Here is an 18,141-nt window from a genome sequence, read left to right on the forward strand (position 1 = left end):
GTGTTGATGGTATTTCTTTTCCAAAACACTTCCGATTGTTTTGGATGTGCAACTAACAGTTGAGATTTTACACATGAGCGGTTCTGTCTTATGAAACAAACTGTTTGTTTCTTCATCGTTTAAAGATGAATGTAGGCTGACAGGTGTGCGGTTGTGACACGTGAATCGAACCAGGAATAAACCAAAGTAATCTCCCAAATCATTTGGAATGAAAAATAGGCCTATATGATATAACGGAGTTACTCTATAAAAAACGCGAAATGACAATATGCCATTGACATGCTACGAGCTGAAAAGTGATCCCACCACTAATGTGAGATTATTGGCCTCATGTCTGAATGAAATCCAGCGCACCTTTCCCTTCTGACTTGCAGACTTCTTCCCGACAGGCAGCACCCATGCAGCTGTTTCTCTCAATGACAGGTAGGATTAGGAATCTGGGCGCAGTCCTCCTGACAATGTTCATTTCAGAGCCCATCGTCTGTGAGGTTGCTCTCTTGGTTAAGATATTCCCTCTGGAGGGCCGCTGGTTCAAACTAGATGAACTCAATCTTCGCTTCCAATTTTCCTCAAGCGAGGAAAGAAAACAACGCAGTGTGTTTCCATCAACACTGAGTCCGTGCGCCAGGCCCAGGGCACAGCACATCTGCACAAGAGCAGCTTGGTCCAAAATATTAAAACAACTTATATCTTATTTTCAAAAGGATTTTATTATTTAGTAATATTGATCATTTTACAATATATATTAATAGAGATTTGTTTAAACTTAAATATCAACGTATCAATCCGCCGCGGGTTCTATTGCATAATAATTAAGGTCATGATCATGATAAACAGAGGCCCCATATTTGTGTTACCCTAAATTAAAGGTTTATAATACTTGTGTGTCGTGGTAAATATTTCCATATAATATCAAAATAACACAGAAGTTTGCAATTCAATTGCAGAGAGTCTGTAGGCGGTACAGATGACAAAAAGATGCGTTGCTGCGAAGTCTGTCATGCGCTTCGGGAAAATAAATGAGACTTTGAGTTTGTCCAATTCAAATTAGAAACACAAAGCAGCCAACGTTTTTCTCTGTTTCATCATGCTGATTTATCCTCCCGTCTATTCCCGTATTTCCAACAACGCACTGTTTATTCTATTGTTGCTCACCGCTAATACAGCGAAGGGACCAGAAATCCCATAATCCTCTGCTCAGTGTGGGTAATGTTTCAAATGTAATTTACTAAAATGAAAACGCACATCAAGCTGATTAAAAAAGGAGGCCGGGATATTACAGGAACTTTATACAACCGATACGAGGCTGCAGCCTGTTGGCCAAGTGTCCCATTCATCCATCCATCCATCCATGTGTGCCCAAATAATCATCTGCTCCCACTTTTTTTCATTATACACTTTTCCCCTCAAGATCATTCAATTTATTCAACTATTCAATTACTCTGATTGTTTGAATTGAGAGCCTTTAGCTGCCCTGGAAAACAATGCAGATAAAAATGCTCTTAACCTGTCACTAAAGGGCAACACAATTAGAATAATTGAAGGATGCAAAATGCAGAAAGTGGAAAGAAGTGAGCGCGCACATCTGGTTCAGTGGGACATTGAATGGTGTGCTGTGATTTTACACAGCTATTTTAGATTGCAAAAAAGAAGTTGAATTCATTCATTTCACGCTTTTGTCCTCTTCATATGTATACTAGGATACACGTAAAAATATAGTTCGATGGTGTTTGAAAACGAGGCGGTAATGACATATTTGAAAACATAAATATTACGCACAATTGCCTCAGCGCCTTTGCATGCGAAAATTCAAATTGAATCTAATACCAAAAACACATTTTAAATCCTCTAACAATGCATTCAAATACAATAAGAGATAATAAGAAAAATGAGATAACATTTATTATCAAATAATAATAATATTATTATTATTACTCTTTCAGAGCCGGGTAAAATGACTGACTGTTGTCCATAAGAAGATATTACTGTATGGAAAAAGCTCCAGAGGAAACAGCTTTCCGGCAATAATTCAAGTAAAGGGCGACTCCTTTGCCACGCGGTGACCCAGCCACCTCTAATTAGATCTAATATTTCAGTGCACGAGCTCACTGACATCTGAGATTCACAGATCCATCTTACAGAGCAAGGATTCACAAATACAGAAACACATCCATCTATTGAGGATGGACTGGCTTTAATGGGGTATGATGCATCACAGCATCACATACTGCACTACTCGCTTTATAATGAACACCGTTTAATGCATTACTCTGATTATTCTAATGTCTTCGAATACAGAATTTATGCGTTCATTTTTTTTAACAATATTTCAACTTTTTGAAGAGGTCATTCACACCCATACAAACAAAATTGGTCTATAGAACAACTGCATCTTACATATGGTGACAACACTAAACACGAATGACGTCAAAATACGTTCATTTTATGTGCAGATGGCTGCAGAGCAAACCTTGATGTCCACTGATGTGATCATTAAAAACTAAAAGCATTATATCCCAGTGTCTGCATGAAAGTTCATTTTCTGCAGCTTTGGCGAGCAGCGGTCAGACCTACCGAATCACATCAGCTGAAGCGGATGTCTCCTTCCTCTCTCTCTCTCTCTCCCCTCTTCCTCCTCCTCCTTCTCTTTTCATCCATGCTGCTCGGCTCTTTTTTTTGTTTTGTTTTGGTCAGCAGTATGAACCGAAGTTCACAGAGACAAACAGCAGCAGTCAGTCCACACTTTCTCCGACATCCATTGACAAAAACAACACGAGGTAGCAGAGGCACCGTGTCCCTCAGCATTTGGTCCGACAGAGGAGCAGAGAGAGGGAGAGAGGCAGAAACCTGAGCAGGGAGCACGGAGGAGAAAATTAAATTGCACTTGGGGGGCAAATTCTATTAGGGAATAGTTATTGTCTCCTGACAGCTCCTGTCCATTTGGGTAATTAGTAGAAGAGATTGGTTGAACAAACCAAATCTATTCCCGTCAGAAATGATATTTTCCAATTCCCCTGATTGAACCTGGCCTTGTGCTGCAAGCACGAGGCGGTAATAAGCAACTCGTTCTCATCTCAGGTCGTCAAACAGCGACGCGTTGTCACGGCCTTTAGCTGTAATGGGCTCATTTGAATCGAATAACTATAGTGTTACTACTGTGCAGGCATAGATACACGACGAAAGACTTGATTTAGGCTACAACTGTCTCTATAAATACACTTAAAATTAGTTCCATAATATTTAGAAATGAAATCCATTCAACACACTTAATAGAAACAAATGGGACCCTCTATGAAACGCAAGAACATGATTCAGGTGTATAATCCAGTTTAACTTCCTGCATGATGCATATTGCACACTGGGATAAAATGACCTGCATCTTTAAGAGTTGGAAAACAAATAGGCTAATGTAATTAATACAAATATAAAAACTTTGCATGGTAGGTTGTGGTGATGACTCATTCTGATGTAAGGAGCTATCAGTTTAAATGCCATGGTGTAGAGTGATCAAAAAGGCTGTACAAAATATTGTCTGCATGTGACTGAAGAATGTACAACAGATGTCTCTTAAAGAGTGGCCTATACAATTTAATAAGTTCCTTTATATAAGCACAGATATGCATCAAATGATATTCGGTTTTTTAAAGCTTTTCCTCAGGCACAGGAGTTTATAGGGTCTTTCAAAGCGAACCTTCATTTTTGGAGTATATGTTGCTAATCGAGTTTGCATATACTTTTAAAAGGACAGATCATTCAGCACATTTTAAAACATGTGTGCCATTCTTTATCAGGCTACTTTTAAAGTCCTATGAGAGGGAATAAACAACTCAAATTTTGTTTAATTTGTGTATTCCTCTGGTCTATATTTTGCTATTTACCTTTAAGATAAGTATTTAAGTAAAATGACCTGAAGCACCTTTTATAACTAGCAAAACCTTACAAAAGCCCCTTGACATGAACTCAAGATTCTTCAGTGTTAGTGAGCTGTGAATCTTCTCACTTCACTGACAGCAGAATGTCTGCTGAGTGAATTAAAACAATGTGAGTGACAAGTGCTGGATCTTCTCCAGATTACTAAACACACACTTCCTGTAAGCTATGTGCTAACAGCCGAACATAAAGGAGCATGAAACAGAAGAGAAGAAGAAGTTAAAGGTCTGTTGAAGAGTGCTTATGATCATGGTTTAAATGCAGTTCATATAGAGTATTGATCTCTGGGTCTTTCACTTCTTGCTGTTTTCTGCATTCTCTGCTGTGTACAGAAGAACCATAAAGACAACACATATGCCAAAATCAATTCATACAAATGACACAATAGGCCTACAGAAAACACTAGCAGACGCAGTGATGGAGAGATGAGATGTTTGGGAGATCAGCAGATGAGCGTGCACATGAAAAGGGGGGGATGGGCTGCAGCAGTAATGAGATGGATCTGACCCTACTTGACTCCTTCCTTTAAAAGGCTGAATGTTTAAAACCAAAAGGGGATCTGGCTTAGTTTGGAAGTGATATATACAAATACCATATATTAACGTGTTGTATAATTTATTCAACCCCCTCCAGAGCAGGAAGCTTTGGTGAGCGAGATGACAGAAAAATGCATTGAGCCCCTCTTGCATTTTAATATCAATAGCAGAGAGGTAATAAACATGGAGGCAGAGAGCATGCAGGAGAAGAGCGACTATAAAACTCCACATTGTCTAATTTATGGACGACAACAACGGGGCAGCAAGGTGAGGATTTTACCCTTCAGTCCATGCTTTCATAACGCAACAATATTTTGTTTGCAGTGAATGGAACAAAAAAAAAGTTTATAGAAGGTAATCTGCGTGTGAAAAGTAAAATACTTTAATAAAATGTGCTCAAAGGCTCAAATAAGATTGAAGCACCTCACAGTGCCATACATTCAGATGTACCTATTTTTTCTTCTTGAAAAGACAATTTCCAACACACTTTCGTTGTTATATTTGAGACCAAGATCATATTGACTGGCCTCTTTTATCTACCCCCCCCAAAAAAAAAACAAAAAAAAAAAAACAACAACTTATAATCAGTAATACGTTTTAAACCGTAAGTTAAATTCCTGCACATTGTCATTTAACTTGATAAAACCCAAATCATGCTCCTTAATTTGGGCAATTAAAGACCAGACGCTCCCCTGAGTGTGTGTTGATTTAGATTTGAAGCCTGTGCCCTCAGTGTGAACGGCTCACCTCCACCTTGGGCTGGCAAAGCTGCAAACAGATATTACATTTCTGCCAACTTCTTCATTAACCATCGTTAGTCTGATCCAGCATAACACTAGCAGCACACTGAGGCTCCATGGTGCGTTATAAAGGGCTTCGGTACAGTAAGCAGCACAGAGCAACGGCTGACTCCAATCCTATAACAAACAGGTAAACAGTTAAACAGATTAACAGATCAGAGGTGTGAGAGAGGCACCGAGATCAGACATCAAGTCATGATTTAAAAAATAGAAAAAGAGATCATTAAATGTAAAACTCTTACAAAAACACACAAAGTTTAAAAAAAAATAATTCCACCCTGATGTTAAAAATTGGATACATCTGACAAATAAAATATTTTTCTCAGGACAAACTATCCATTTCACATCCATTTTGACAATCATGATGTGTCTAACTCAAAGTACAGAGTCTGATTAAGTCACAAACACAGCTTGTCATCCTTGATGCTCCTCCGCTTTAATGTAGTGCTATTAATCAGCCTATTGTGTGTGTGTGTGTGTGTGTGTGTGTGTGTGTGTGTGTGTGTGTGTGTGTGTGTGTGTGTGTGTGTGTGTATTCATGTGTGTGTGAGAAAAATCGACTGCCTTAACTTAACTAATTCACCATCAAAACCTGTCATAGTGCTGATGCTTTGGTTGAAGGGATGGAGTGGGGTTTTGAGTGTGATCAGCGTGTTTACTTGTGTGTGTGTGTGTGTGTGTGTGTGTGTGTGTGTGTGTGTGTGTGTGTGTGTGTGTGTGTGTGTGTGTGTGTGTGTGTGTGTGTGTGTGTTATGTGTATGTGTGACAAGTTGGGGGTGAAGGTAAGGGGCAGGAGTCAGGGGAATTCAAGGCATCGTTCCAGGAAACTCAAAGCTCAAGATCAAGCATCGGTTGTCCTTCAGATGGGCTTGATGTAATCCGTACGACATCAAACCCTCGTCCTCCACCCATCCTTTTATCTGTGACTCGCCCCATGTTTCTCTCTCAGAGGGTCCCTCCCAAACCTCCCCCATGGAGCCCACCTCCAAGTGTGTGAGGGAAGAAGCCCCAACAAAAGCCGATTGCGTTTTAATAAAGTTTATTATCTGCAGGGAGCTAATCCTCAAGGGTAATCTCTCCCTCTAGTCCTAAAGGAAAGCTGGATTACTCACTTGCTATAATCCCAATGAAATTGTCAGGATTTAGCTTGCGCTGCACAGCAGATGGCAACAGGCTTTTTCCTTCAACCTTGGATGCTTTAACTCCCTCCATTTCTACATGTAACACCCTGGTCCTCCTAACCTCTTGTCCTGTAGTCCGGGTTTAAAAACGAAAAATACAAACAGATAATTATCTGCAAAATTAAACATCTACACAATACAGACCGCTTCAAAGTTTACCTCATCCCTCAAACTTACTTTTATAACGATAAAGTAGGTATAACTTCTAGGCTTTTAATCAAACTACCTCAACCAATGACACAACTCGCTGACAGATCAGTGAAAAGAATAAACAATGCATACTTATCAAAAATAATTTTATTGATTTAGACAGAAACAAACACAAAACAGTGTCTTTGAGATTGAGAAAGCGAACATTTAACATTGTTAACACAAGCCAAAAACAAATCCTGCTTATTCTAAAACCTGGTCCGCTGTGAACATGTGTCGCTCCACAACACCTCATAAAGAACCAGAGTAGCTGTTCTGTGAACTCAGCAGTATGATGTCATATTCTATGACTCATGTAGTGTTTGGGGAGCCACCTGAAAAGAGCCAGGATGAGAGGAGGGGATCTGGTCCTCTCTGGTGGAATTTAGTGTTGAACTGCCTGTCCATTCACAGCATTGGCCACATTAATACACCTGTCAGACTTCAAGTTAATAAAACAAACAAAAAATGTAGGGACTATTTTTTTACTACCACTATCTATCTGAATAATAAATGAAAAACTCAATCAACAACAAGTTAATCTGCAATTTCAGATACAACAGAACAAATTTTCTTGAATCTCTTAATGATCATCGATGTGATGCTGATTGTATTTATAAAATAATTTGAATTCAAGTGTTTTTTTTGGTCAAAGTACACATGGTAGCAGTGGAGGATGTCTTCACTCTTCCATGAGATATATATATATATATAAAAGAAATCTCAGAAGCCTTCTATAAATGACATTGTTGTCAGTAAAGCAACAAATACTACTTAGTAAAAAAAATATGAAATTAGTTGCATTGACTTCATACCAATGAAACTCCATGTCATATTAGGTTTAATCCTTCATAAGTGGTCAATCAGAATAAAGCATGATTCATTATCCCAAACTCAGGCAAAACCCCCAAACAACAAGTCACTCATGGAAGTATAGATCTATATGCACACACAGATTTTACACAGCTCAGGTGCTGCCTGAAAAGCCAGATTTAGTGTAAGGTTGAATAACTGAGGTGATTTGTTAAAGATTTGAAGGCACCGCTTTCATTTTCCCTCCTCTCCAGTCAGAAACACTTCTATAGTATCGAGGCTAAAACACGCAGTCGCCCACCTCTGCCGCAGGTAACAGTTAAGTGGACGTCCTAAAATGGCACTAATCTTGACACATCCCCTTAACCTGAATCTTAGCCTACATGACCCTAATGAATGTTAATCATTGTCCACTCAGGTCAAAATCTAGGTGCCCTTTGGTTCAGGGTGAGACTACCTTTGACCGCCTAAGCCTGAGGCGGTTTTTAAAGAAAAGGTACATGGCCAGAAGACACATGCAGGACAAGAAATAAAGAATGACACACAGGCTGATGTCCAGTCTGGAGAATCCGATGCTCAGCACTGACATCATCCAGCGTCTCCTGTGGTTCAGCTCATCCTCCTCATCAAAGTACTGGCCTGTTAGGTCTCGTTTCCGTGGTTGCTTTCTCTGGTTGAGCTCAAAGTCTTCATATACTGGCTGCAGGCCGACCATACCGAGCCCCACGTCCAGATCCATGCCGAGCCCGAACACAACCCCAGGCTCCTGCTCCTCTTTGCGCTGCAGGGTGCGTTGTTTTACCCTGGTTGCGGCCAATCGCAGCGCCCTGGCCTTGTAGTGCTGGTTGACAAAAGAATCGAGATCCACAATGTCCTCCGGCAGCTCTCGCATCTTCATTCCAACAATGCTTGGCTTCACGTGGGCCTGCCGCCGGCCCGACTCTATTCCTGTTTTGATGTTAGAGGTTGCCTTGGCCTCCATCTCTGCTGCTTTCCCACCTTCCACCGCCTGATCAGCCACTACTTCATCCTGAGTACCCTCTTCCTCTTCCTCCTCCTCCTCCTCCTCCTCCTCCTGTACAGAGGGCTGTGGAGGTGCAAGAGTCATGGAGTCCATGGCCTCCCTGGTTGTCCGTTTATGTTTCTGAGCCTCTAAAGCTTGCTGCCGACTCGCATGTTTTTGCTTTTGCTTTGCAAGGATCTGACTTTCACTCTCCAGGTAATCTGACAAGGTGGGGAAAAGAAGGAAACATTTCATTATTTCTTAAGTCATAACCTCACATCCTTACCCTCCTCTTAAAATAGAAAAAAAATGTATGCTAAAATTTAAACACAGCTATCATCTAATAATCAATAACTTCCCCTTTGAATAGGTTTGATATGATTTAGAGAATTAATTTAATAAAATGTGGCCAAATTTGTTCTTTATTTTTTTCCAGTACTCCTGTTTCCACAGATAGCTACTTTGGCCTTTTAATGGTTAAACCAACTAACCACCTAATTTTTGTTTTCTATGCATTTAGCTGCTCAGTAGACATATATTCAAAGAGAAAATGCACAGGTCTATTTCAAGGTCAGACAGATAGGTGAGATGAATTATATTTCTGTAGTCATTCAGATTCCTTTAATTGACAACACATGACCCCTTCAGAAACAAAACTTCAGTGCGTACCTGTAAGGATACTGCTGGAGGAGAAGTAGGACATGAGGAAGGGGAGAACCTGCTCGTTGTTCCACCTGTGCTCCCCGTTCTCCGTCACTGAGTGGCAGGATGGACACATTCCTGGAGACGGCCACTGGATCTTTGGGAAGTCAGGATCTTCGCTCAAATCACCTACAAAGATCAACACAGAAGTATTGTTATTGTGTCGTCTAACAGGCTCTTCATCAGGGAGCGGATTGAGCAACATTTATAATAGGGCAAAAAGATTAATTATGAAAAATAAAAGGGGATCTTTATAGATGAGATTAAAAATCCTGTATAGTTTTAAACTCATGCCTTTATCTTTTAATCTGCTTTCTTCTTCAAAAAGGAAAACAGCTTTTCATATAGCTGTTATTTAATTTGCATATTAGCAGAATCAGAATGGGGTTAATTGCAAAGAAAGTTTAAACATAAAACATATTTGTGCAAGTGCTCTAGGTGCATAACAGTAAATATAGACATTGAAAATGTGAACAAGAAACAAAGTTAAATGATGTACTTCTACAGTAGAGACATGTTTAAAAGAATCAACTGAACTACATTAACTTCCTAAATGCCCAGTGTACTGTCCAGCACTTCTAAAACGTTCTAACATTTCTTCTGTAAGAATCTGTACATCTTACAGTGGATGTTCTACAGTTACAAGTACTTTTTATATACAATTTAAGAACATTTACTTCTTATAAACTTGTTTTTGATTGACACCTTGAGGCCAACTTCCTTCACTTCTGCAGCTTTGTCAAAGTATTTCTCACACTGACGAACTAATGAAGGCTTTTGTAACTTTAAGTTTAAGATATACAAGGTTAAGAAAACACAGCATGGATCCAGATTCATTGCCACATACAGGAAACAAACAACATAAAGCACCCAGTCGGCCGCCTCATCCATTGTTGTTTCTTTTATTCTCCTTGTTGCTGCGTCGACTTGAAGATGTAAGTGCTTTGACGACTGGATGCAATCTGTGCTGAGCCCATTTGATCTTGTCACAATGCTCGTAAAAAACTAAGTGCCCATATGCATATGTGTATGTATGTGTTTTAAGTGTGTATATGTAAATCATCTGTCAGTGTGTGCGTGTAATCTAGGGATTGATATTTTGCCTGTATGTGTGTCTATGTGTGTGTGCATGACAGGGTCTAACAATGATCAATGGGCTTCTGGGATGTCCCAGTGGGAGGGGTGGCGAGATAATAGATGTGGTCAGAGTGGACAGCTTCCCCATGTGTACACACACACACACACACACACACACACACACACACACACACACACACACACACACACACACACACACAATCCTTGTTTTCAGGCAGCAGACCTCAGTGCACCTGTCTTGTCCCCTCAAACCCCTTGTGAAGCGAAGTCCAATCTCCAAATTGAACATGAGAGGGGAGCTGCCCTTCTAATGAATTGAAAACTCTCTCCTTTAACATGTTTGCCCACTCACACCTCCTGCAACTCACACATACACACACATGCTCACACACACTGCAGCTATGCAAAGAGACTGGCAGAGGAACGGGCATACACACACACAATCTGCACACATGCCCACAAGAACACAAACACAGGGCAGCATCTAGTAATAAATTGCTTGTTGTCACCCACCTTTGTGTGTGTTTATGTGTATGTATATATGTGTCTGAAAAGAGGGGGGAAAAAGCAGAGCAGCAGCAGGTCTGTCACTTTACCACACTGTCAATTTACATCCTCCACCACCTCCATCCTTGCTCCCTCCTCCAGCGCTCCAGCGTTCAAGATTAATCTCAGTCATATGCATGTGGGTATGTACTCTTCATACAGTATTTTACATAAAGGATACATCCATTTTACGCTGTCCTGGATGGGCTGAAACCTATGAGTGTGTGTGATGGGGGGCTTTTATACATTTCAGCAGGTGAGAGAACACACACACACACACACACACACACACACACACCCAAGATGCCTCAGATCTCGTTTCTTATTCTAATCAGCTTGCCACGTTTGCAGACAGGGTGACTTTAGCCATAGCAGCCAGATTGAGAATGCCACAAAGGCCTGTCGCAGAGATGTCATCACCGCCGCTCATACATATTCATCAGGTATAAATATGTATTGTTCAGCACGTCAAACTAGCTTCCTCAGCACTAATTCTGTAAGTGAGGATCAGCTGCAATGTGTGGCATACTGAGCCATCATGGCTACAGATGATGTCAGACATATTACACTTGTTTTAATTACAGGGATGAAAAAATCCTGATCCACAAATTCTTATTATGGGCTGACAGATCTAACGCTTAGGTTGGATGGACAAAACAAAGAAACAGGCCAAAGGGGCGCTAACAAAAGGGAAAGCAGAGGTAGAACACATTTGATCTACACTTTTCTTTGGGCCATTCAAACATGGATTGCCTGACACAAAGCTTGTTCTCCAAATTCTAGGAGAGCAGAACATATCGATACAGATTTATGTGACATTGGGATAAACATATGAAAGAGTCCTGTTCTAATTATTCTGCTCCTGTGGTGCCGATATACAAGCTCGTTGAAAGCAGTTATATTCAAGAAGTTCAAGAACACAACTGGAGTATTAAAAGGACGACACGACAAACCAGCTCAAACAAACTGAAATCACAACAACTGACATAATGACACAATTAGAAGACAAATAAAATGCTTTGGGTCAATTTGCAGTTGATAAAAGTAAAAATAAACTGTTACAAAGGAGTTTCATCCTTAGTCTTTTTTTTAACTTCAAAGACCATTATCACAAAAAAACTCAATATCATTATAATAACCTATTAAATAAATAATTTAGAACCAAAATGGAAAAAAAATGCAAGGCTGCTTAGTCTTAACATCAAAAGGTTGTTACTATCCTGCATCAACAATGCACATACACTGAGAGCAGTCCTGGATGAAGCCCTGCCTGCTGCAGCCCGGAGCGGTTTTGTCTGTAGAAATGTGAATCAGTCTCCGCCTGTTGACAAGCAGCAACAGGACTGAGCTGCCGCGCTCTTAATTCAGCTGCTGCGAGGAAGCAGAGGGCCCTGGGGCCTCTTTGTTGCCAGCTAAATTAATTGTTCGGCTGCTTTACAAATAGCTGTAGTTTCATGCATGAATGCTACTGAAAGGAGGGGCGGGGAAGCCTGCTATAGAGCTCCACTTTAGGCAAAAGGGGAGAGGAGGGGGTTATTGGATGAAGTGAGTCTCCTAAGGGAGATGGCGACGCTCATTGCTACAAATGCAGCCAAACACTCAACTCCTCCCTTTCTTTCCTTCTGATTCACCCGACTTATCCCCTGTGGACCCGACTCACCCTCCACCATGACTAACTCCCCCTGCCACACGCAACTTGACCCATGCTTGGAAAGGCTGTGTGTGTGTGTGTGTGTGTGTGTGTGTGTGTGATTGAGAGGAGGGGAGGAAAAACAGGGGGGGGGGGGGCACGTGTGTGGCTTGTGTCGTGGTGTTTGCCACCTGCTGTCACACAATACCTTGGGAATTGTGTGTGTTTGTGTGTGTGTGGGCAGAGAGGGCTGGTTCCAGGGGGACCCATCCTGTGAGGATGCTTTGCTATTACTTGTCAAGCGAAGGATATGAGTCCCTGGGGATGGTGAGTGGAAAGAGAGAAGGACTGCCACAGGAACAGAGGAAGAGAGAGAAGACGGATGGATGAGGGTGGAGGGTTGAATAGTGTTTAAGTGTCTGGGGAGCAGACACACACGAGGACGGGTGTCCTCCTGGCCCCTGCTGTTCAGGACACAAGCTGTCCTTGAGATAGAAGAGGGGGGCAGTCAACACAAACAAAAGATAGTGATTTAACAAAGTGGGCTGTTAATGACAGCCCCATGCCTAATAAAATCATACAAACACAGAAAGGGAGGAGGGATGCTGCCGAGCTGTTTAACACTCGAGGGTGGTGTGCAGAAGTAATATGCTGATATGGCAGGGTGAAAACAGAGAGACAACTTTTGTTTACATGTTAGAAAGCAAGAAAAGACAGTAGTCTTGACTGAGGGTCAGAGGTAAAAATAAAACATATATCCTGATGCACACCAAAAAGTCTAAAGATTCTTATTTCTGTGTGACCCACTAAAAGTCAATATATTTAAATAATCGTGTTTAATCTAACTGGACTCCTCAAATATGCAGATTCTGAAGCGGAGTAAACGGTTATGGTACAAGTCTACGGGAGGAAGGTGCAACAGCAGCATTTAGGGTAATAAATCAAAAGAATATACGAATAAGGATGTTGACTTGAAGTTATGTTGGGGGGGGCAGTGTGTTTTAAGTGAAGGATGATAAGGGTGTGAGAAGGATGAGGGTAGCAGAGGGGGTCAGGAGAAAAAGGGCAAGGCAGAAGCAGATGATACTTGGAGGACTAAGACGGGGTGACAGCTGGTGTCTGATCTGAGGATCCTTCTTCCTCCTCCCCTCACCCTCTAAGTCGTATTACAAAGACTAACTGACAATAAGAGGAAACTGGATCTAAAAGATCCCCTCTGAAGTTTGGTATGCTAGGATCTAAAATTGTGGAAGTTGGTAAGTAGAGGGGAGGGTCAAAAGAGCAAAGGATGTAGTGGAAAAAGGAGGCGGACTCGGTAGCTTAGCACACTAAGGTGTGTAACATAAACCTACAATAAGATCGACTTAAGCGTCAAAATTTCTGTCAGTCAAACACTAGTCAGAAAGTCAGAAAGACTACGACTATGTCACTGAGAGGCTGAACTTAGAGAAATGTTGCTGTTCATAAACTACTGAAAGAATGATCGATTTTCTGACTTCCACTTTTACAAGTTTACAAAACAGGCTGAGTAATTCTCCAACAAGAAAACTTGACAACAAACAGGTCTAGTTAGTTTTAGTCCTTTGAATACGTTTATGAAATGATGAAGTTATTTTTGTCATGTCTGATGCTTAGTATGACCTCCAAAACAAAAGCAAGTTTCCACACCCTCTTCGTAGCAGATGGCAGCCAGATTTTTAAGAAACATGGTGTCCTATCTTGCAGTGTCACAGCTAGTGTTTGTCATTTTCACAAAATAGCGCACACAGGTTGTGAAGGAGAAAATGCACCTGCGGCCATCTGTGAGACAACTGGGGAGTTGGTCTTACAATGTTGTGTCAGGCATCTTGCTGGCACATTGCTGTCTCAAGGTAACAGACAGTGATTGTGGTATTGACTTATAAAAGCCTGATCCAAAGTCAATTCTGCAGTATTAAACTAATATTTAAACGGTGCATTATTAAGATATGAAATCTGTATATTCACAAAACACTTTCCCTCTTCATGTTGAACACAGTTAAAAATCAGTGCATTAACTCAATGTAGATGGGACAGAGAACTCAGGCAGAAAGCATTTGTTTGCTCATTATGATGTGAATATCTATTGTACCTTATATATATTTGTACATTTGTAGCATTATTTTTTTTGACCTCTAAAAAACAGTGTCTCCTGACATTACTATAACCCTTATGGCGTTGTGAGGTCATTTTACACATGCCAAAACTCCAGCCCAAACAAGCTCTTACTCCAACAGACACATACACATCTTTGTGTTTGCAAAAGAAGAATTTTATTTTTGTTTAATGTCAAAGGTGACAATATATTTCTTATGACTGGTAATTAACTCTGGGCATAAACTGTAGCTAAAATATAAACTCCTATGTGATTTAAAGTGTAGAGACTGTTAGCTTGTAGGGCATAGAAGCTACACCCTGTGGATTCTCAACCTGTGCAGCTACTGTAGCAAAAGTTATCTTGAGTCAAGGATGTGTTTGGATGTCACTCTTCAAGAACTCTGCGTTATTGTTAATTCATCATCACTTACAAGTGACCGCATCCCTTCTTTTAATTATAAATGGTAATTGGACTTGAGGTTGTATAGCACCTTTCCAGTCTTCTGACTACTCAAAGCACTTTTACACCGCATGTCACACCTGCCCATTCACACCCATTCACACCCTGATGGCAGTGGTTGCTATATAGGGAGACCATCAGTAGTAACTCATCCCATTCATACACGTTCATACACCGCCGACAAAGCAGTGTGAGCAATTTGGGGTTAAGTGTCTTCTTGCCCAAGGACACATCAGACATGTTGCTGCAGGAGCTGGGGAGTCTCATTGTTTCAGTCATATATATGTCACATTATGAATGCTAAACCTGATAAAACAACTCTTTTATCAGCAATATCAATACATTACAAAAAGTGTTTCCCAACTGTCATCTAAAGAAAAAACATAAGAAACTAGAGAAAGAATGAGATACCTTTATTGTTTGCCCCATTTTGCAAATTAGCTACAGATGATTGTGCTGATTCCTACCTGCCAGTCTGTTGTTGACACGATTGTGTCTTGACCAAAGCCACAGGATGGCTGATGAAAATGTGTTCACCTCTACCAGACTCTCCCTTGCCATGTTCTCAAAGTGCTCAGCACAATTCCTGCATCCAAAGAAGTTGTGGATGTAGTTTCTCATCGCACTCAGCACCTCCTGGGAATCTTGAAGGGAAAATGACAATAAACCAATTAATTTTAAAGCCAGTAATCTGATTCAAATGAGAAATACGATGCTGTGTATAAAACATCACTATTTTCTTCATAGATCACAACACTTTGGTCTGTGTCCTGTAACTTCTAAGATAATTAGCAGACTAAGTTTTAATGCAAAATCTCATAGATGACCTTCTCTCAACATACACAAAAACAAGTCATTGTTCCCTGGATAAAGCTCCCACCAGTCACCTGCCCCTTGTAAAGCCAGTGGTCTCTATACATTATAAAATGTGCTGTGGCCTGAAAGCTTGCTAATGGAGGTGCAGGTCCACAGCTTCCTGGATTCCCACGGTTATGTGGGCCAGGAGTCACAGAGAGCTGGGTTAACCATTATTAAGATGAATGCTCTATTCGAATGGGATAACCCAATCTAGAGATTAAAGGCCGTTAAAACCTCTGTGTGAATGGTGGCCAGGCTGTTGTCTCAGGACTTCAACAGTCCATAAACATATTTTCCTGAACCTGTATGCTTTTGTTCTCAGCTTAGCTAGACCTTTAGATGAACCAAACGGACAGTGGGAGTGTGTGTGTGTGTGTGTGTGTGTGTGTGTGTGTGTGTGTGCTTTTTTATGAAAAGAATGCACATAATTGTATTATTGTATTGTATTGTATTTGTTCCTAACTATAATAATCCAAAATGTACTTGTATAAATGAATGCTGTTTTATGTAATGGCCAAAACTGTACAGTATGTATGTGTTTACCCATTAAACTGGTGGTCTGTGGGGGGCCATATGGACACCCCTTTTGGCCAGTCCATCTGCAGGTCACATGATGGTCCGTAAACCTCGGGATTAACCTCTGCGGATGTGTGTGTGTGTGTGTGTGTGTGTGTGTGTGTGTGTGTGTGTGTGTGTGTGTGTGTGTCTGTGTCTGTGTCTGTGTGTGTGTGTGTTTCATTCCACTAATCTAACATAATCCCTTTTCACACAGTCACAATTAGGCTCAATTTTAGCAGTGACAAAATGAGAAAGCATAGGACAAAAACAAAAAACAATTCTGGCCAAGTTCATAACGATGTATGTTTATATTTTTTTTTTTGTTAAATAGAGTAAGTGTAAAAACAAAAAAACTGTAAACAATTTCTTTCTGAAATGTTTTGTGGACTAAGCCTCACAAAGCCCTTGTCCTCAGTCCTACCCCATCTTCATGAAAGCTCATTGGCCCTTTTCATGGAGAAATACAATCTTATTGTGTATGTGTGTGTACCTGTGCTTCCACTGGTCTTGGCCTGGACAGTAAGAACATGGAAGAGAGTCCACAGCCCACATGGGTAACGCCTCAGGTGGGATTGTAAACTCTGACAGCCCACCCAACGCACGCCTTCAGGCAACGCAGTGTCTGAAGACTGAAAGAAAACAAACAAGCCGACACACAGATATTACATACAAATAAGAAGAATAAAATAAAATAAAGCCTATGTTATAAGTGTACCTATTTTTTTATGAATAATTCTCATTTTCAACAAATCCCAGGAGAATGAAATCAAACAGACCTCCAAGTATTGTATGTTTAATTACGCCTGATAAAGCATACTTCCTATACTGACTTAAAACTGTTAAAAGACACTTCTTTTTTGTTCTTGTATTTTTTTAAAATGTTTATGATAAATTGATTTTTGGGTCTTATGTACCTGTTTATTTGCTTTTATTTATCTTATAATAGTGTTATTATTTGTTGAATTGTGTATTTGTTTACTAGTTTGCCTTGTTTGGGGCCTACTGTTTTAACCATATTCATTTTTCCTAACTATTACATATTTTTATTCAGCTGACGTTTCAACAATTTATTACTTTAGCTAGCAACTGTTTTTGCTTTACTTAAGCTAGCCATAACAAGCTAGCTATTCATTGTGTATTTAATAATTAAGCAGGTGTTTTCAAGTGTCAGTTTTTAACTATTCATTCATTGATTTTGCTAGCCATTTGAATTGTTTATGTTATTTGTTTTGTTTTAGCCAGCTTGGTCAACAGTTAGTTCATTACTCTAACTAGATATTATAACTGTTCATACATTACTTTAGCTAGATATTTCTACTTTTGAAGCATTATGTGAAACTATTTTACCTGTCTATCGCTTGATTTGAGCTAACCACTTTAAACCGTTTGTTACTTTAACTGAACACAGACATGTGCTAACAATTTTTCCCCAATTGTTACTTTTAGCACAACCAATTGCAATAGTGTTTGGCATGACAGCTAGCTTAATATGTGGATATGAAGGTTTTCAATCAACCATAATTCACATTTTATCTATAAATTGAGATATCAATCATCTGTCCATGTAAAATGCATTAGTTGAGAAAATACAATGCCAGTTTGTTTGAGGAAATGTGTCCCTTTAAAAAAAGTGAAGAAGAATATACACTACCTCATCTGAAATGTCCTGAGCAGGAGTGAATGTGCGTAGGTGCAAGTGTCACAGAGTAGGTCATAAAAGAC

General features: G+C 40.2%; 1 protein-coding gene across 1 annotated transcript in view; it reads right to left on the bottom strand.

Moving 5' to 3' along the window:
* Window positions 1–6,726: 6,726 nt before the first annotated feature.
* The window catches only part of qsox1 (quiescin Q6 sulfhydryl oxidase 1), a 32,989-nt gene continuing 21,574 nt past the window's right edge, over window positions 6,727–18,141 (bottom strand). The window contains exons 10-13 of the mRNA XM_020631855.3: window positions 16,910–17,048; window positions 15,471–15,647; window positions 9,122–9,283; window positions 6,727–8,673 (exon numbers count right to left, since the gene is read on the bottom strand). Coding sequence (XP_020487511.2) covers window positions 7,892–8,673; window positions 9,122–9,283; window positions 15,471–15,647; window positions 16,910–17,048 — 1,260 coding nt within the window. The 3' untranslated portion in view covers window positions 6,727–7,891. The remainder of the gene's footprint in view (window positions 8,674–9,121; window positions 9,284–15,470; window positions 15,648–16,909; window positions 17,049–18,141) is intronic.

The sequence above is a fragment of the Labrus bergylta genome, chromosome 6 (genome assembly GCF_963930695.1).
Source record: "Labrus bergylta chromosome 6, fLabBer1.1, whole genome shotgun sequence".
Classification (NCBI taxonomy): domain Eukaryota; kingdom Metazoa; phylum Chordata; class Actinopteri; order Labriformes; family Labridae; genus Labrus; species Labrus bergylta.